Raw genomic sequence first — 20,344 nt, 5'->3', positions numbered from 1 at the left:
ATGAAATGCCACCCAATACTTGGGCAAGGGATTTTTTCTGAATTTTCAAAGTGTGACCTTCTTTTGAACAGTACTTGTGAGGTTTTCAACAAGTAAGGTTTACTTGGTCCATTCTTGTTTTGTTCTGTTCTATCAACTCCATGTTTATAGTTGCTAAGCATGTATGAATTTCATATATGTAGGATGATAATGACTGCTAGAGAATTACCTGTGATGAGCATGCTAGAAGATGCGTTTGGTCAGTTAATGTCTAGATATTACCACAAACCCAAAGAGGCACTAGAATGGACCGGCCAGATTTGTCCCAAAATAAAGAGCAAACTCAATAAAATAGTTGACTGGGGTGCTGATTATGAAACAGCACCAAGTGGAAAAGGTGTTTTTGAAGTTTCTTGGAAACAAAGAAAATACATTGTTGAGCTTAACTTGAGAAGTTGCACTTGTAGACGATGGCAGCTAACTGGCATACCATGTACTCATGCATGTGCTTACCTCAGACATGAAGGAGTGAGACCTGAGCAAATGGTTAGCAAATGCAACTCTATCAAAACATAGATACAAGCATATGGTTCATGCATTAGGCCGTTGAGAGACCACTCAAAATGGTCTAAGACAAATGGCCCAGATGTGCAGCCACCTTTATATGAGAAGAAGGTTGGTAGACCAAAGAAGAACACGTTCAAAAAATCCAGAGGAGATAGAAGGAGGACCAAGGCTGAGCAGAGCTGGTGTTATTGTGCATTGTGGGTATTGCAAAGATCCATGCCACAATAGGACTGGTTGTCCTAGGTTGAATGCAATTAGAGAGGCAGAAGCAGCTGAGCAAGCAAGGAGAGAGGCAGAAGAAAATGTGCAAGAAAATGTGGATATACCTAATACTCCCAAGGCAGAAGAAAATGTGCAGGAAAATAGACCTAAAAGGAGGAAGAAGAGGACATTGCATGAGCATGTCTATGTGCTAAACCCTACCAGAGGTCCAACATGTGTTGATGAATATGGCGATGCAGATATTCCAGAGATGTTGGATGTAAACACCATGCCTAGTTACTTATTAACTTGATCTCTATCTTAAGTTCCTCACTAATTAACTTGCTTTTTATGTAGCATGTTGATCATTTGGATCTGGATAAAGAATTTGATCCCTCTGAGTTGGATGATTCCATGATCAACCAACTAAATCAAGAGGTTCGTCCTTGTTCTAATTCCATGTGTGTTAATTTGATCCGTGTGCTAATTCCATTTTGTCCTAATATTAATTTGATATCTTTCATTTTCCCACTATCATTTTTTATGAAGAAGAACCATTCCCAGAGGAGTCAGCATTTGTTGCATCATACATGGAGAGCATTCTTGCATCAAGAGCTCCATTTACTACAACCACTACTGATGGCATGGCAGTTCTGAGAGATGGGAGAGGTAGAGCAAGAGGAGCAGCTGCTACAAGAGGAAGATGAGCAGCTGCTGCAAGAGGAAGAGGATCCATGCTAGGCACTACTCGTAGGAGAACAAGGGTACAAGAGGCAAGCACATTGCAGTACCCAGAAGAAACCTTGACTGACATTCCACCAAGAGGGAGAGGAAGAACACAGTGGTTGCTTTAGGGAGACGGACAAGCTACTTATGTGGATGTTGATACATCCCAAGCACCACCAGCTGATTTGTCCCAGCCTTGATCACAAAAGAGAAGACAGATGCATGTTGAAGTTAGTGGGGAAACAGATTGGGCATCACTTTTTGATTTGTTTGATAACTAACTTGTAGATAAAATCATGCATTCATGTGTGTGCAAACTGCAGCAACACTCCTTTTGTACTACTCCTTTGTGTAGGTGCAAACATTCCACTGTGTGTGTGCAAACTGGAGCAAGACATTTTACTTCACCTTGCGTGTTGGGTTATGTTGTCCATTTCTGTGTTATGCTGTCCATTTCCTGATATCATTTACAATGCATCTTGTTTAGTAAGCAACACAACACCTTGCGTGCAATTTTTCTTGTTCAGTTAACAACAATGCACCTTGTTCTTCCTTGAACTTGTCTAGCAAACATATACATTATAAACTGCAGCAATACATTATTGATGTTCTTCAGTTAACAACAAGAATAGGGGTCAACACACAAATAATAGGCCAACAGAGGCTCGTTACATAGAAGGTTCAATCACTGACTAACAACATGTTCGACTGATATTAGGCCAACATTGGCACATTACAGACATATGTTTTACAATTAGATAGGCAAACACTAATAGATAGATTCGATCTTCTTCAGTTAACTAGTACCATCTTATTCAGTTAAACATCTCCATCTTCTCTGCACCGTCAGAGTTGTTGGCGTTGTGCCCGCCGAAGCAGTGAACGTCATCCCTCATGCGCACCGGGATGGTGCCGTCGACGCACCCACCGAACCAGGTAAACTTGTGTGTGTGCGTAGTGTCCACGGTCAGGTCGACAGGGCCACGGTCCACAACCTCTGAGACATGAACAAGCACATCGTGGACGAATGTCCTCTTCATCATTCGAGCTCTTGGCGGTGACGGAGTTGTCGGGTCGTCGGAGTCGGCCTCGACGGGAGGCAGCTCGTCCGGCTCCAGCACATCCACAACAAAGCTCTTGGGCACGTCAGTCAGACGGGTTCTTCATCCAAGCTATCACCGATAGGTACCAGCTGTCGGTGGGCTTCAGTATCTCCTTCAGGTGCCCGCCAAGCCTATTGACGAATCGGATGACGGTGTCGCGCTCTCATGCCTCCCGAGGGAAGCACTCGAAGGTGAGCTTGGACAGATACTCTAGCCCAGAGGTCCGTGCACCACGACCATAGTGGAAGCGACCAAAGCTGAGTGTCGCGCCGCTGGCGACAAAGTTGCGACAAATATGCACCACCACCGTGCGGTTCTCCTCATTGCGGAAGAGAAGCAAAAATTCGACCGGCGGCGTGCTTACCTCGACCTTCACGTCGCAACGCCTCACTCCACAGTGCGCAAACAGCAGCGCCAACACGTCCTCCGGCGACACTGGCAGCCGGGACCCCTGTTCGGTGGCCCAGACAGTGGCCTCCAGGGCGCGACCGCGCATCTTCGCCTCCATCCTCAGCATCCCAGGGGTGCGAGAGAGCACGAAACATCCCTGTTCAGGGCGTAGCTCCGGCTTGCCAGTGCAGAACAGCTCCTCCGTGAAACGGCAGTGGCCAGCCATCGACTGTGACAGAGCAGGCCACAGTAGGGTTTGGTTGGGAAAGACGGTGAAATGGGGGGGGGGGGGGATTTGGGATCTAGGGTTCGACCCCTCTCTTTTAACCAGTGGCCGTATTTTTGTTTCGGTCCACACTTATGAACTATGAGGTTATTTTCGTAAAAGTACGGTCCCTGGACAAGCGCACGTGACCTCCTCTAACACCAGTCAACGTTCCACGTTATCAACGTTAGCGGCGGAGTGATGGGAGTGACCTGTTTGCTCATAAATTTGTCCAAAGAGACGCCTGCGTTTTTGGAACTTGTGTGACCAAAGTGCTCATCTCCGTTAACTTCTGTGACCAACCATGCGTTTATCTCTTGTTGCCTCTAATGCAACACATTCCTAGCCCCGAGCACGATTGCATCATCGTCCCTACGTCAAGCAAGTCATGCCATCATCACCTCCCACTGCGACATCGTCTTCCTGGAACACTAGATCTGCATCATCCCGTTCTTGTTGGCCACAGCGATGTGGTTGAAAACTTCTTGGCACTGTGCGGCCGCTTTGTAATTTTGGGAAGTTCCACAACTAAGCACATGCACCCGTGGGTTGTTTAGGTTGTTATAGTACTTCAGTCCTAGAAAGGATTTATGAAACATCATACCAATCAACAAAATGTATCTTGTGACCAACGTAAGAGTGCAATTGATGCAAACCCCACTTGTTTTGATGCAAATGATGTCTAGTTTGTCTTGCAAATGAAATGTGCGCTTTTCTGCTGTGCAAATGCAATGTTAATTATGCAGTATCTGATCAGTTCTTCGAAGGATATATGCAAAAAAGAAACTAGCTTAAGCGGACTATTATCTAGCTTTCTCAAATAGTAACTTCCACCAGTATTTGGCAGCATGAGTGGCACAATAGCCGGACAACTGCAAAACGTATGGCAGCACAATACTCAAACATGTATTTCTAGTGATTCTCACACAAATCCTCTCGTACAGTTGCAAATTTCCATCCTTTTATATATACATAGTAATTTATGCTTTGCTTAAGCTACTTTTTTCTGCACTAATCTAATGCTATACTTTCTCTTGTATTTTGATTCTTACTGTATCTCTAAGCAGGGACGTAGGTATATGGTGGCAGGATGTGGATCATCATCAGTAACACTTCAAACTGCTGCTGTCCTCCACGTTCCTAGGCACGCCCTCCATGAGGCACGCGACCGGCGGCACGGTGGGCGTGGTTGCGTTGCCGTAGACGTTCCAGCAGAATGGGTTGTCGACGGTGTCGCCGGAGGCCGGCAGCAGCTCGACGCCGGAGAGGGTGATGTTGGTGCATGGCACGGCGTCGCTGCAGCCGAAGTGTATGGGCGGGCCGCGCACGTCGTAGGTGCCCCGGATGCCGGCGTAGGTGATGTCGGAGACGAAGACCGCCGTGGTGGCGTTCTCGCAGCTCTTGGTGAGGCAGTAGTACTGGTCGATGATGATGGGGTTGCGCACGGCGTCCATGCGCACGTTCTCGAAGGTCACCGCCGACACCGACCCGGAGCCGCCCTGCCACGTCTTGATCCGCACGCCGTTGTCCGAGTGCCGGATCACCGCGTTCCGCACCGTGATGTTGGCCACGCACGCCCGCGAGCCCTGCTTCCCCAGGCTCCCGATGCTGCGAGGTGCATGCGGCTGTCAGCTAAAGCCATTGGTCGCATAGTAGATCTACTGAAGAAAATGGATAGATTGTGAACCTGATGCCGTGGCCGGGACCGCAGGTAACGTTCTCGATGTGTACGTTGAGGGTGCCGGCGCCGATGGAGACGCAGTCGTCGCCGTTGGAGACGACGGTGTTGGTGATGAGGACGTCCTGGGTGTTCTCGACATGGATGCCGTCGGTGTTGGGGCTCAGCGCGGGGGAGCTGATGGAGAGGCCGTTGACGTGCACGCCGCGGCAGCTGTCGAACCGGAAGTGGAACTCCGGGCTGTCCTGCACCTTGAGCCCTTGCACCGTCACGTTGTTGCTCTCGAAGAACCTCAGCGCCTGGACATCAGTCAACATTATTCAGTTACTAGTACTGATCCGTACAAGACATGTAGTCTGTGGCGGTTAATACGGTTTTAAATTCGTGGTTGGGTTAGGCCACTCACCACTGGGCTGTCACATGGTCCGTGCGTGCTTCCTCCCTGGCAAAAAAGGAAGAAAGATAAACAGAGCAACTTAGTCTCCGGTACACTGAGCTCGTCGTCACTTAGCCTGATATCGGTTCTTACCTTGTGAGGCTTGCAGGGGAGATCCCACCACTTCTGTCCCTTGCCGTCGATGAGGCCGGCGCCGGTCAGCGACACGCCGTCTGCCTTGTAGAAGACTAGCCAGTTGCGCTTGCTGTTGGCCGGCCACGTCGTGGGGTCGCTCGGCGCGACGATCGTGCCATCGATCTGCACACACATTCGATCAAAATTCGCTCCTCTGAAGTGGAACAAACGAATCTCCGCTATGGTGTCTGACTGGTAATTACCTGCAGCGTGACGCTGCCCTGGCACGGCCCGGTGAAGGTGGTGGTGTGCACCAGGAACGAGTGCCCGGCGGCCGCGACGACGACGCCCTCCCCGTCGGCCTGGCACGCGGTGTCCCACGCTGTCTTTAACGCGTCGGTGTCGTCGGTCACGCCGTCCCCGGCCGCGCCGAAATCCTTCATGAGGTCGTAGACGTCGCTGTCGTCGTCCGCCGGCGCGGGCGCGGGAGCGACAGGCATTGGACTTGCCGGCGGGGCAGGCGGAGACGCATGCCTTGGTGAAGGTGCTCGTCTCGGCCCCGGTGCCCGGGACGGCGGGCGCGCGGAGCTGTGGTTGGTCCGCTTCGTGTGGTGGTGGTGGTGGCGGCCATGGACGCCGTCGCAAAGGAAGCTCGTGGCGACCAGGAGCGCGAGAAGTAGGGCAATGGCGGTCCTAGCGGTGACGACCTCCATTGTAGCAAACTAGTGAACTGCTTGTCAGCCTGAACTGAAGGATGAATTGCTCTTGGATGATGAGTAATATATAGACGCTCAGAAGGGCAGTCGAGACGCCAAGTGCAACCGAGGAAGACAGGGGATCTAGCTAGCTACCGCAGTAGAGAAGGTAGACAGTTACTTGGGTTGAAGAGCGCGAGTGGGCAGATTTATAGCCAAAGATTTACTAAGCGTGGTCGTGTGATGTGGTGGTGCGTGCACGGGCGGGCGGGCGGGCGGGCGCCGGAGGAGGAGGTGGTGGGAGGGCCGGCGCCCGGCGGTAGTGGTAGTGGAAGCCTCATCAGAGGCCTGTTATGTGTGTGTCCGCTCTTGGCCACCCCTGCCCACTTTTGTAATGGCGGCGACCGACCGACCACAATCCACCGCTGCGGCGCGTGCACCGGCGGGGCACGACCACGGCAAATGGAAGTGGAGTAGTGGACGTCACGGGACGACGAGTTCTATTTTGAGAAGCCGCAGCAAAGCATGCGATCCAGAGGCATGCGTGCGTGATGGACGGATGCAAAGTCATGCAACAAGATGTTGATGCTGATGAGTTGCTCTTCTTCCACGCGCCTTGCTGCAATGCAGCAATGTGTGCCCCTTGCCGTGATCATGTATCGCTTTCAAGGCATGCATTGGATGGATCGGCCCAGATCTCCTCCTTCTTCTAGTTACGTTTTTTTTTAGATAAAAGGTGCTTTATTACTCATAAGGCAACATCAAAGTAATATTAATTTGCACTCTCCCTCTACATAACTAACATGCACACAACTGCAACAATCTCAAAAAACAAAAATAAAATATAACAGTAAAAAAAAATCGAAATGGAGCAAGAGACTTTGGCGTCTGCATTGAAGAAATGCATACGACATTTATTTATATCTTATTCAGCAAAGATATGTCAAGAGCATACATCACAAAATCTGAAGCCACCACTGAACACCTACAAACCTAACAATTGAAGAAGAAAAGTGTTGTCGGAGGCTTATGAACCTCTCGACGAGCACACATCCGGTCTAGCCCTCGACGAGCACCTCATGCACTCTCTTCAGAAGCCGTCACCGCCATCAACCGATGGCCCATATTCAAGGCAGAGGTCGAATAACCCATGCTAAGCCTATCGTCAATGTCGCCATGGCACTACACAACGCCCCCACCCTGCGCGAGTCCATCACACCGCTTCCGTCATCGAGGCTTTGCTGCACCACCCCGCTGAAACTCACTATCATTGTCCGGTAGATGCACACCACTCCACCACTTGCTTCCACCAACCAACAGTTGCTCCAAAAACGATGCCTCGAGAGGTAGAACAACGCTAAAAGTGTAGGCATTATTGTCTCATCCGGGATACCTAGATTGGGGTTTCCACCGGAACAGCACGAGTGAGGATATGCAAGCTACACCGACGATGCATTCAACAAGGTAACGACACGTAGACGCCACCATCGCCCGTTGTGATCGGAGTCGGGCATCGGTTTTCACCGGCAGTTGCGCATCCCCAACTCGCCGACGTGACCAGCCGACCGGCCCCATCCGGTAGAGGAGGAAGCTACCATCTCCATGCTGGGGCCAAAACCTACCCCCGGCTTTCTCAAGGTGCGAGGGAAGCCCAGGAGCACCACCAGGTACCAACGTCGGAGTGGAGGATATGCAGCAACATGTACAAATCGCGGCCCATTTGGCCCCATATCGGGCCCGGTCGCAACACGCTACCTCGCTCGCCCACTCCCGCCAGCACAACATGCCACCCTGTTCGCCGCTCTGCCACAACCCTATCATATATCAATCATACCGGGCGTCGCCTCATCGAACCGGACTTCGGCCGAGGAGATCCACCGTTGTTGTGGCGCTACATGGGGTTTGCCTGGCGACGCCCCCGGCTTTGGTACCGGGAGGGGTGTATGTGAGGAAGAGGTCGAGACGAGACGTGGGTGGGCGCCCTACCGCGGTATACTACCACTGCAAGGACGGGGGTGGGGGGAGGGGGGTAGGAGCTTATGGTAAAAAAAACACATGAATCATAATGATCATATAATGTCTATGGTGAAGGAGGGCCCGGCCAAAAATCTCGCTGCCATCCATGTGAGATAAAGATATCACCCGCATATTCTCCAACCGTGTAGCACCTTCATAAATAAGCCTCAATTTTTCTAGTTACTGCCACCATTAGCATAGTTTAATTCGATCAATGCTGAGGAGAATATAATGGCCCAGACGGAGATGAATCTCGCCATGGGATTGGTCGATCCCTCCTTTATTCCTTTGTGGTCATAGATTGCTGCTGCTCCTGCGACCTGCGAGATGGAGCTAGCTGCTGCATGTGTGTATGATTATATTACACCGCGATAAGACCACCACTAGAGGGGGAGTGTAGCCGAAGACTAGCTAGGGTGGAAGTGGCGCTTTTTCCAAGTGGATTAAGCGGAAGGGCGGTGTCGATCGATTCTCCTCACGTTGCTGCTTGAACGCCCATGCATGCGCTAGCCAAAGGGAAATAATTGAGTGTGGTAATTGGATGGTAGCCACAAGATTTCGTGGTGCTGGGGTGGTCCATTAATTTGGCCAAATAATACACTATTTTTGCATCACCAGGTTATAGTGCATAGCAAGGTGTCACTCAGGGCTGCGGTATGCCGTATGCATATTGCATATAGAGCCTAGAGCAGAACACTGGCATAGTGCTGGCATGTCAAGATGCTGTTGCTTCCTGGGACAAAGAGAATGAACTGCAATATTTTTGGACCCTAATACAGTGGCGGAACATGGGCCGAACTCAAGACTAGGCCATTTCAATATTGTACTACAGAGACTGGTCCAAAAGTGGAATATATGTGTCTGGTGGGCCGAATTCATGCTAAATCCTGGGAGAATGTTAGAAAAAAGGGTGGGCCATGACCCAGTATGGCCCACCTGTAGCGTCGCCCCTGCCCTAATATATAGCGCGGGTGCAACAGCGCGATACAATGCAAAAACACCACATGGCCATATGCTGACATCGAAGCTTTCATCTGCCCGTCAATGATAAAATAGGGTGTGTGTGGTTCCGTCGCGTGTGGAGAAACGGTTTGAACGTGCTCTTGATATATAAATTTTGAATTTTTTTCTGATTAAAGGAGGGCCTTATTGCTAAATAATAGGGTTACCATCAAACTGTCAACTATGTACAAAGCGAGGAGTATGGCCTAGAACCATTGTCCATGGCCAATTTTCAGAAATTTTTTTTTATAAAGGGCGATAAAATCGCATCAAGGCGATACAAGTCACGCAAGGTCACGATCAGCCTACATAACTAGATTGCACACAGTTAAAAACAAGAAAAAAGAAAAATATCAAAATAATACAAGTGTATTTTTGAAAGACCTATAAAAACGTCTAAGGAGGTGGATGGCCATCCGGAGACTATGCCATCATCCCACTTTGGTTCCGGTTATCATCTTGAGTACATTCCCTCTTCTTTACACAACAACAATTTTTTTTGTTTCCAACAATAAAGAGTACTTCCCCCCAATCAATGACAGTATCTCGGAGCATGCCCAACAAATGTTGACAATCAGATTGCAACACAATAAGAAGATCTAAATGTTGAAGTGCCAGAAGAATCTCATTGTGTGTTTCGATCGGATAAGATTCAAAGGCATCGTCACAACCTTGAATATTTATCCAAGCAAGCAAGATCGCCTCTCCTTCTGAATTCTGGAGAACAAAGGTGTGTACTCATCAAATCAATTTCCTGATACAAATAGCCATCAACTAAAAATGCTAGCCAGCCAGATGGAGGGGGCCCTTTGTCATTGATAACATCCTCCGGCTTCATTTGCTTCATAGCATCGAACTGCTCCAAGACAATTGGATGTTTCCCTTTGAAAGGCTCCCGATTGTCCCATTGTCGGATAGTGAACAGTGACTGAAAATAGTTATCCCATCCATCCCAGAATATAAGGTGTGGTTGGCTCTTTATGGTCGATAACACATAACTTTGATTATAATTTTCATGTATAGTATGTTTGCAAAATTAGTATGCCTCATACAAAGTTCACACTCATATCACGCCATCACCAATTCAATAGATGCAAATCAAAGTTCACACTCATATCAGCTCACATCTTGTTAGAGTGAGATAACAGATATGCCTCATACAAATAAGATTTTGACCACCAGTCAACAAGGAGGGAGGAAATTACGGCCAGTCAGATGTGCAGTGAGGCGCCGGTACGCGCGCACACATGTCAGGATATGCTTTCTATTCTTCAATTTGTTCAGCATACAGAGCAACACCTCATCGTCTTCAGTTAACCAACGGCTCAGATCTTTGCGTACCGCTTCCAACAGCGTACTTGTAATCTGCTTCAAGTTGTCCGAAACCTTGATTGTCGCTGCTTATGTATAATTAAACTCGGGCTCTAGCTGGTATATAAAGGTAGACATGGATGGATGGGAAACATATCCTTGTCTGCCGGTTCCTGCAACCCCTATTTCCTTGCTGATCTGCTCTGTTTTCCTTCAAGTTGGTTACTTTTGCTCGTTGGTTTAGCTTAAATCCTGCATCTCGTCAGATCCTTGCTCTCTTTTGATCTGGAATCTACTTAGGATCCTGACAGCACAGCACATAGGAAAGCTGGAGCAAGACAAGAGAGGCGTAGCAGCAGAACTATCGCAAGATTAATTAGCAGCTCCGGAACCATACATGAAAACACTCCAAGACTGAAAAGGGGAGTATCCTGCCAAAACAAAAGATCAAGGCAAAACTCTAGAATTGGCACGCCTGCAAGAAGACAATGCAGATCTGGCTTCATTTTCAGCGTAATAAAAACTGATCGGTAGCTTCCTTCTACGTTACCTTTACTTTCTTCTCTTTCTTTTTATTTACTCTTTTTTTGTCAAACTTTTTCCAAGATTGCTGCTACTCTTGATCGGCACGGCATGGGCACATTAAGTTCCGATGTGCAAGTTGATCTGCACCTTTTCCTCTCGCTCTATGTTTGAACTTCATTTTGTTTCCATACCGATCTATCAAATAGGTAAAGATCCGAATAGAAAAGATAGCACGCAAAACTGATCAGGAGGAGACGGTCTATTGAATTGGTTTTTTCGAAATGGATCTATTGAATTGGTGATGGCGTGTTGCCAACGATGCAAATGTGGAGACCTGCGTGTAGAGGCGGTGAACCGAATCTTCAATATGAGGCGCTGGAATCTCAGGAAAAAAAAGAGCTGGTAGCCTGCCATGCCGATCCATCCGATCTGAGTTGTTCTTTTCTTATTGGTTGTTCGTGGTCCCACCGTCCCTCATAGGGATGGCAGTGCAGGTATGGCTACGGGTAAAATCATCCCATATCCGTACCCATCACCATCGATTTTACCTATCATCCATACCCATATACGTCAATGGGTATAAGTTTCTTTTCATACATGTCATCCGACAGGGCATATGGGTCCACGGGTAAAATACCCACGCTTACAACACATTAAATTGATAAAAAATAGTTGTAAATAACAACATGTAACCACAATTTCTAAAAACAACACATTATAAACATCAACACACAATTATGAACAAGAGCGTATTATAAACAACAACACATTCTCATGAACAGAACACCATAAACAACAACACATCCGGATGTGATCACATAAAGATGATATGACACGCGACAATCACATGACAGGAGGTAAGCAATCCTAAATTGGGGTCTAATCCTCACTCTCTCTGAAGCTCAATTTGCAACGCACCAAAGCAACAGTGTTGGCCACGGCCTGGGAAGTCCTTGCTTAGAGACCCTTCGGAAGGCCTCTGCCCTGCCAAAATACACGTAGCAATGCACTACTTGGTTTTATGAACTCCCTAAAATTGAATGTAGCTTCGTCCCGCTCCAGGAGTGCCGTCTAGGAGTGGAGAGGATCCGAACAAGTCCTTAGGCGCTTGATCTTCAGTGGCACCTGTATGCATCGAATGGCTACCAGCCTTCTACCAAGTCCAAGGTAGGAGCATGCAAGCAGCATGATGTTCCTTTTGGGGCGAGTTTCGTAGCTCGCATCCCCTCCAAAAAAGCCCGCTGGGACGAAAACATAGTTTTTGGATGGCGGGGTCTGTGTTGTAGCCTACACGAATCTTAAAGAACTCCCAGGCAGGTCTGTTGAATCGGGAGTTTATAGAGGGCCAGGCCTTAGCTTTTAATTGTCTTCCTTGCATCAGTGCACAATACACTCCACCGGTTAAACCCTCTAGATGGCGACAAGAGTCCTGCTTTCCTCCTCATGCAATGCGGCAATAACCCATCAACCCGATGCATGTCCAAATCATTACTTGTGCCTTCTAAGTATCTTTTCAAGTAGTAGCCTCATCGATTACAATAGCTCATTAAGGTCGTGTTTTGGTATACTATTGTTGATGGTTATTAACAGATCAGCGGGGTTTTCGTAAAAAAGAAAACTTATTTTAGTACTTATGTGTTTCTAAAGATTTGTGGGGATTGTCTAGTCTAATCTTAAAGAATGGTGCATTGGTGTAAGGCTGTCTCGTGGCAGCGTGGAGTGTGCGTTCTTTGCGTTTGTGTCAAACGTGTTGTATTCAGCCATTTGACCTTTACTATGAAACCGTCACGTCTATCCAGCAAGTATCCTTGAAAATTCCCAGGTACCCTGAGAGCATCTCCAGCCGTGTCCCCCAAAGCGTCCCCCAAAGCGCGCCGGATTGAGCGTTTGGGGGACGTATTTCGTTGGTGCCGCGTTTGGGGGACGTCGCTCCCCAGTCGCGGCCCCCAAACGCCGCCCCCAAAATTTAAATAGATAGAATAAAACTCTTTACTAATATTTAAATCGGTTCAACATAAACAAAATACATATAAAACTTTGAAAAACATAATTAAATTACATATAAATTATTTTAAACTACTACTTCTTCTTCTTCGATGATGGCCCTGCCTCGTCGTCATCACGGTGGCGCTTCCTGCTCGTCACCTCTTCCGAAGAGGCGGTGTCGGCCGACGCGTCGGAGTCCTCCTCGTTGTCGCCGGTGCTCGCCGGCTGCGCCTTGGCCTTGGCGGTATTGGCCTTCGCGTCCGCCTCCGCCTTCGCACGGGCCACCGCCGCCTACTCTGACCCTTGTTCCTCCGCGTCCTCCTCCATGCCCGGCCATTCCTCCGCGCTGTCAAGTGGCGGGAGGGAATCGTCGCCGCTGCTGGGCGTCGGAGCTTTGTCCCACCAATGGCGCCATCCAGCATGCTTTCCCTCGCTGGAGGTGTCGGACGGGAGCTCGGAGATGTAGCTCATCGTCGTTGGAGGTGTCGGATGCGGCCGGTGAAGATCCAAAAGCGCCGACGTACGGGTCTTTATATTGAGCGCGGGACGGCGGCGCAGAAGTCGAAAAGTGCAGCGGTTGCTCTTCCGAGGAGTCCCGACTCCATTCCAGCGGTTGCCGCGTCGTCGACGCGGTTGCCAATGCAACGGTTCCGCTTCCCGGGAACACGCGGCCATGCACGACGAGCCGCGTCCCTGCGTCGCCTGGGAAAACAGGGACGCCATTAACGTCGCTTGACCAAAGGTAGGCGACGGGGTTTTAGCCTTCTGTACCGCTGACGGGTCGGCCCCGCCACTCCCCGCCTCTCATTTCGTTGTGTCCGGCGTGCCCGGTGTGTCCCCTGTGGGACGGGGACGGGCTCGGGGCGCCGGACACTGAATGGGGGCGCGCCGGACAAAAATGGGCTTTGGGGGACGTGGCTGGAACGCATTTTCTGTCCGGCGCGCCCCAAATCCCTTTGGGGGACGCGGCTGGAGATGCTCTGAAAGCTCATTTGGTTTTAGTATGGGCAGCGCTCAGCGTTGGGCGACCGACCCGGGCTGAGAAAATCGGTTGCTCTCCGCGCCATCGGATCACGATCCGGCGTCCACAAACAGCCACGCCAATGTTTGCATTTACCCCCTCAAGTTTTTTGAAAATCAACCCGCAATCCAGGGCCTGTCCATTTACAACAAAAAAAAACATGTTTGTAGCAATGCAAAAGTGGTTAACAACATTTTATTTATTACAGATTAGTTGACAACAAAAATTAAAAACTATATTTACAAAAATGACAAACGATTACAACAAAATAACCAATATGTTTACAACAACAAACTAGGAGCAAAAAACAATTTTTTGGGGTGTTTACAAATAGTCAGTTTCCATACCATAAATATCTTTACACCAAATTAGTAACATATTTACAACAATAATTAACAACAAAAAACAACATTTTTTATATTTGGATGTTTACAATAATACTTAGCTTTCATACCAGGTCATTAACATATTTACAACAAATAATTAGCAAAAAAACCACAAAATAATTTAGGTGTTTACAACAATAATCCACAACAAATTTACAACAAAAAATTCCCATAGCATAAAATATATTTACAACAAATCTCCAAAATATTAACAACAATAGTTAACAGTAAAACCAACAAAAAATTTATTGTCTGCTGCTCCCAAACCTACTTGCCCATCTCCACCAATACCTCCCCCGCCGGCAACAGCACCGGTGGTGGGGGCGCAACTGGATGGGGAGTAGACGGCGCACACGCCAGGAGGAGCAGCGGCGGCGCGCTCGTCGGGGGAGGAGCAACGGGGGAGGAGGAAGGGCTGGGCGCTCGCCGGGGAGAAGCTGCAGTGGCGCGCCCGCCGGGAGGAGGAGGGGCGGGGCGCTCGCCGGGGTGAAGCTGCAGCGGCGCGCTCGCCGGGAGGAGGCTGCAGCGGCGCGTCCGCTGGGAGGAGGAGGGGCGGGGCGCTCACCGGGAGAAGCAGGGCGGAGCCACTCGAGGAGCTGGGCGGCGCGGGCGCGGCGCTCGCCGGGAGGAGCTGGGCGGAGTGCTGGTCCGTCGGTGGTGGGAGGAGGAAGAGAACTTTGTGTGCCCAGGTGCAGTGGGACCCATCCACGTGCGGCTCCACACAAGGAACGACCGATTTTCCTCGCACGATCGGTGGGTTGATGTAAAGCGTTTTCCTTTTAGTATATGGACCACGTGATTGAACAAAGATAGTGGTTTCACACAGTACCGGCAAGTAAACAAAAAAACTGTATCCACCGATTGGTATTCTCCACCATGTCATGAGGCCTGAAACCAAATTTACAGGCTCGTCAAACGATCTTCCTAACATCATATCCCACGACGTCTATTCGCTGATCATGCATGCCCGACATATGACCGTCACCTACTCGGCGGATCTACTCTGTCCCCTAGTGGAACTCTTCCAACTCCTAAAAATCCGGTCCAACCCGGTTCTTCGGCCCAAAAGTTTTCTTCCACGATTGCCAGTGCAGTCCTCTTGTGCCTGAACTCTAAAAGATCTAGCCCATCAGTATTTGATTGGCAATTGGGTCCTGCCATAGTCAAACCACACGTGCGCATCATGAAAATAATCGTAATAAATCTCAATACACGAGTAAGAAATGTAAATAGGAAAATTCCACAAATGCAAACGTTCCATTTGCATCAATTTCGCTTATTCAGGCTAAAACCTGATGATTGAGATGGTACTCAGGTCATTCAGTCACCCAACTGTTCATTGCTTCATTTAGCAGCAACCAAGAGAACTTGAAGTTAACATTAATCAAGGACTGACCAGTTCAAGCAATTAAGATGCGTCAATTCCTGTCACACATGCAAGATTGAGATGTAGCAGCTGTGACGCATTCAAGATCGAGATTTAGCAGCTGAGTAGTCGTATCATATCACACAAAAATTGGAATGAATACAATCATGTGATATCATCTTAACCAAACCAAAAACATGTATGCGATTTGCAGCACACATATGTGCCTTCTTGTCTGCTTCGTGATGAAGGATTGGCAGAGGGCAGGACAGAAAGATATACGGAGTACAAATCTTTATCTTGCTTTACAAAACGTGGTAGCACCACAGTTGTAGAAGGACCGTGAGATCTTAGAAGAAAACCACATGGATTGCCTATCCAATAATACCGCAGGCAATGCTGTTATGCAGTTTTCACAGTGGATTCAACTGCTTGCTGACGGTCCTAATAAGGCACATTGCTTCTTAGCATGGTGGGGTATCAACTTTAAAAGAAACTCCGTCTGCACTCCTTTCAACTCTGTTCAAGTTTAGCATGTGATGAATTAGAGTCTAGTGACCGGACATTATGATTTGTGCAAGTGTATCATCCATCTAAACTTACCGCGACTCTTGAAATTGAAGAGAGGAGGAAGGGGGCGGCCATTTGGTAAGCGGGTGTTTGAATCTCGTAGTTCATGAAAGAATGGATGGACTAACGCCTCCAACTGGAGATATTAAAGCCCAAAAGGTTAGTCACTGGACTATTGAGTATATAAGGGTGGCTGACAAAAGTTAATTAATACTTACTGCAGTTAACCGGAGGTTTGGTGAGTACTGCAGAAGCCTAGAAACAAGATCTACAGCTTCAGATGGCATTCTTTTATTGAATATCTGGTGAAACATGCACATTTATATTTCACCATAAAAGCAAATATAGGACGATAACTCCAAAAGTAAGAAAGGACAATTGGAAGATATGGAGGCATCTACCTTGTGCCATGGGTGAGCTTTGATATGTGGGAACTTAAACTCAGTGTAGTTCGGGTTCATCCGTTTAATTTCTTCCCGTGTCGGAGTACCCAAAACCTGAAAGAAAGGCAAGTCGCATGTCTGAGTTAGCTGGACAAAGGGGAAATACTATGCGCTGGGATCTCTAATAAGTTGGTTGCTATTACCTTGATAATTTCAACAAGCTGGTCAACACCACTGTCCCCGGGGAAAACAGGCTACTCAGAAACAAATAAATTATGACAAGTTGCATCAAGAAGCTGGATGATATATCATTAAAACTTGCTTCATCTCTTACCTGCCCTAGAAGGAGCTCAGCAAAAACGCAACCCGCTGACCACACGTCAATAGCAGTTGTGTACTCTGTAGCGCCAAATATGAGCTCTGGAGCTCGGTAGTATCTAGAGCAGATGTATGAAATATTTGGTTCCCCTTTTACCTATCAGCATCAGAAGATGTAATTTAGAACTTTAGATGGCATAGACCAAATATGTGATGTTTCATATGAAGTTAGGTAATATCAGAACTTATGAATTGTACCAAAACTTTTGCACTGCCAAAGTCGCACAGCTTCAATTGATGAGTATGTGGGTTCACCTGTCACAAGAATAAGAATGCACTGACATCAAATTGTGTCATTTGGTTGGAATGTCTGATAGAAAATTAAAAGGTTTTTGTAAGCATTCAGACAAATGTCAACCAAAACACAAACCAGAATATTTTGAGGCTTTATGTCTCTGTGGCATACTCCTATGCAGTTATGAAGGTATGCCAAACCTCTACATATCTGCAAATATAGTTGAATGAAAGAAAATTTACAGTGAGTTCCAGCTAATAACAGTATCCGGAAAAGACAATGCCGACAGGACGAGATGCACATAACCATTACCTGATACATATAAAGTTTAACATATATCAAAGGCATGCGTTGATTCATCTTATTGTAATGCTTAATAACACGATGAACAGTTTCCGGCACATATTCAAGCACCAAATTGAGGTATTGCTCCTCTTTCTCAGTCGTTGAGCAAAAGTAATGCTTCAAGCATACAACATTTGGGTGGTCAAGAACTTGCATTGTTTGCAGCTCACGGTTCTTATACCTCGCATCTTGAAGAACTTTCTTTATGGCTATTCTCTCGCCAGTTTCTAGGCACTTTGCCTGTAAAAGATGATTTGAACAAACCAAATGGAAGTTATATATTTCAAACAAAAAGATGTTACAGGACAACATCATAGAAGATAACACGTAAATTTTTATGCATAAATGACAAGTAAATTTATTTCATTTTCCCACCTGAAAGACAACTCCAAATGAACCCTGCCCTACCACACGCTCAGTCATGTAGCTAAAAGTCTGCACTTCAATAGAAAGATTCAGTAATATGAGTCTGCAGAAATCCTTCACATGGATTAATAATGTTAAAGCTAGTGACACACAACAGAAGTTTTCTATCATGTTGAAAAAGAAGATATGGCTCCACCCTTGCTACATGAAGCCATGGCACATAAATCACTAGAGATTACCGATGCTACTTACGGTGGTTCCATTACCTGCTTTGGCTGCCCATTTCTTCCACCGACAGCTATCACGATAATATTACCAGTGTCCATCCCATTACCATTACCATTACCATTCACCACCACAACTTCAACTTCCTGACAATGTTCACATATAAGACATTAAGAAGTGGTATCGAAAGGAAAGAGTAATATCATGTTTCTAGAAAAACGTTACTTTATCATCTCTTATGTTCATCTCGGTCATCTCTTCTGGTAGTCGGTCATTGCCTCCACTAGTACTTGTTTCCTGGAAACCTGATGAAGGATTTACCAAACCGACTGATGTCATATTATCCAACCACTGTTCTGCGTTTCTTCCCTAAGCCTCTACTGGATTGACCTGCAAAGCATAAAATTTATTAAGTCAACAAACACAACCTAGGAATTTATTGTGAGGACATGATCATATTAATTAATTCAAGAAGCACACTACAAACTATATTACTATTAAAGCTGCTATACATCCGATGTTTCATTACGATTTCTGTCCGACTCTTCAGATCAAAGCATCTACATGGCTGGCTAGAGCAAGGAGTACCATCAGATTGTATATCGTATGGGTTATTGGACAGAAAGCAGTCATATGTACAGATATTCGATAATACTATCTGGTTGGATGTTCAGGACTTCAGGTTGCTAGGACGGAAAAAAAATTGTAGCATTTTGCTGTCTTATGCTCAATTCCACACCTAACAATTTGATAAGCATAAAAAGCAGCTCAATTTCCACATGAACAGATCCACACTAGTGTTCCGTACAGATACCCAGCGCTATATACCAAACAAGGAACCTCTATTAATTTGGAGAAGAAATTCACATACACTTGGAAAGCTGTGACTTTTTATACAGAACGTCAAATGTTGGGCACAGTTATGACCTCCTAGAGCAATTCACATGTCCTTACTTGTTACCATATAAGGAAGCAAGCTGCTAACTAAGATGGCCAGATTGAAGAGCAACGCAGGATGTCAATTAAGCAGCAGCAATAGCAAACCGAGCTCCAAAACCTTTTGGTCGAATTAAATCACAAGGAGAATTCCAAGAGCTAAAATCAAGAAACCTCCAGCTCCCAAATCTCCCGAGACCTGACTCTCTCTCGCAAGTCGCAGCAACGACACAGGAACCGGAGCATGTAGATGCCCGCAGAAATTACACCACTATGATCTCCGTAGCTGCCTACCAGTAACATCGCCGAGAAGAGATGGAGTCCGAACTTCCGCGGAAGAAACTCCTAGCTTCCCAAGTCCCAACCCTAACAGAGGATCCCATGGAAGAGCAAGCAGGAAAAAGCAAAGGAAAATACCAGATCAGGAAGATTTCCGGAGTGCGGAGCAGCGCTACTCGGCGGGATCACGGCGAACTTGACTCCAATTCATTCGGCTCGCCCTCTCCTCCCACTCTCCGGGTTGTCGTGGGAATTGAAGGCGAGGAGGGGGGAGGAGAAGAAGAGAGCAGAGGAGAAGAGCGGAGGCGGGCGGGTTATAATAAGAAGCGAGAAAGAGGGGGTAAAGGTAAAAAGCAGAAGAAACGGTTCCCATAAATCAGGTGTGTTCCTCCGTTCGCCAAAAGAGATCAGGTATATGCTTTGGCTGGTGATCGGCTTCTGGTGGTCAGGTAAATCCTACAGGGGCTTTTCTACCTTCCCAGGTCTGGAGTTTTCTACTGCAATATAATTGCTTTTACTTACCTAACGTAGGCAGATAATGTGTGCTAAAAATTTGGGCATGTTCTTTTTAAACCAACAATATGTACTCCCTTCACTTCGGTTTATTAGTTTTACGCGAAGCCCTAGGTTGATAATTTGACAAACTTAATACTATTAGGTATATATTACAAAAATTATATACTTGGAACTTCAAATCTTATATTTTTTCTAATGGTATATTTTATGTTATATAGTTTATATTATATATGTTGACGATCTATGCGTATGCGTAAGACCTATAAACCGATATGGAGGGAGTATATACATAACATAACCTCAAACAGTACCATTACAATCATTTTCGACCAAATCCGACACCCATGAAACGAACGCAGATCTAAGGTTTATGTTTTTCTTTA

At 47.0% G+C, this 20,344-nt stretch overlaps 2 protein-coding genes across 3 annotated transcripts; both read right to left on the bottom strand.

Moving 5' to 3' along the window:
* Positions 1-4,113: 4,113 nt before the first annotated feature.
* Positions 4,114-6,322, bottom strand: LOC127342612 (polygalacturonase At1g48100). 2 transcript variants are annotated; one of them, XM_051368598.2, is made up of 5 exons: positions 5,684-6,317; positions 5,439-5,603; positions 5,316-5,351; positions 4,919-5,208; positions 4,114-4,839 (listed from the first exon to the last, which is right to left on the bottom strand). In XM_051368598.2, the coding sequence occupies exons 1-5, from the start codon at positions 6,131-6,133 to the stop codon at positions 4,335-4,337; spliced, it is 1,446 nt and encodes a 481-aa protein (XP_051224558.1). In that variant the 5' UTR covers positions 6,134-6,317; the 3' UTR covers positions 4,114-4,334. The 2 variants fall into 2 exon arrangements, with proteins under 2 accessions (XP_051224558.1, XP_051224557.1); XM_051368597.2 differs by having other exon boundaries at positions 5,316-5,603; positions 5,684-6,322.
* Positions 6,323-15,841: 9,519 nt separating this feature from the next.
* On the bottom strand, positions 15,842-19,788 carry LOC127342611 (shaggy-related protein kinase NtK-1). The gene is made up of 13 exons (XM_051368596.2): positions 19,584-19,788; positions 18,456-18,620; positions 18,272-18,376; positions 18,015-18,074; positions 17,607-17,879; positions 17,430-17,504; positions 17,258-17,314; positions 17,016-17,156; positions 16,885-16,935; positions 16,700-16,795; positions 16,517-16,600; positions 16,332-16,434; positions 15,842-16,247 (listed from the first exon to the last, which is right to left on the bottom strand). The coding sequence occupies exons 2-13, from the start codon at positions 18,567-18,569 to the stop codon at positions 16,153-16,155; spliced, it is 1,254 nt and encodes a 417-aa protein (XP_051224556.1). The 5' UTR covers positions 18,570-18,620; positions 19,584-19,788; the 3' UTR covers positions 15,842-16,152.
* Between the last annotated feature and the right edge of the window lie 556 nt (positions 19,789-20,344).

Source organism: Lolium perenne, chromosome 3 (assembly GCF_019359855.2).
Source record: "Lolium perenne isolate Kyuss_39 chromosome 3, Kyuss_2.0, whole genome shotgun sequence".
NCBI lineage: Eukaryota > Viridiplantae > Streptophyta > Magnoliopsida > Poales > Poaceae > Lolium > Lolium perenne.
The sequence above is the reverse complement of the archived record's forward strand: the minus strand, read 5'-3'. Positions and strand labels throughout refer to the sequence as shown.

What these genes read in the sequence shown, in the direction of transcription:
- LOC127342612 (XM_051368597.2), bottom strand. Translation starts at nt 6,133, where the DNA reads ATGGAGGTCGTCACCGCTAGGACCGCCATTGCCCTACTTCTCGCGCTC. An exon ending in AGGGCAGCGTCACGCTGCAG is followed by an intron (nt 5,604 to 5,683) that starts GTAATTACCAGT and finishes ATGTGTGTGCAG; the next exon opens with ATCGATGGCACGATCGTCGC. An exon ending in GACCATGTGACAGCCCAGTG is followed by an intron (nt 5,209 to 5,315) that starts GTGAGTGGCCTA and finishes ACTGATGTCCAG; the next exon opens with GCGCTGAGGTTCTTCGAGAG.
- LOC127342611 (XM_051368596.2), bottom strand. Translation starts at nt 18,569, where the DNA reads ATGACATCAGTCGGTTTGGTAAATCCTTCATCAGGTTTCCAGGAAACA. An exon ending in TTAAACTTTATATGTATCAG is followed by an intron (nt 17,505 to 17,606) that starts GTAATGGTTATG and finishes CTATATTTGCAG; the next exon opens with ATATGTAGAGGTTTGGCATA. An exon ending in CAAACCTCCGGTTAACTGCA is followed by an intron (nt 16,435 to 16,516) that starts GTAAGTATTAAT and finishes TAATATCTCCAG; the next exon opens with TTGGAGGCGTTAGTCCATCC.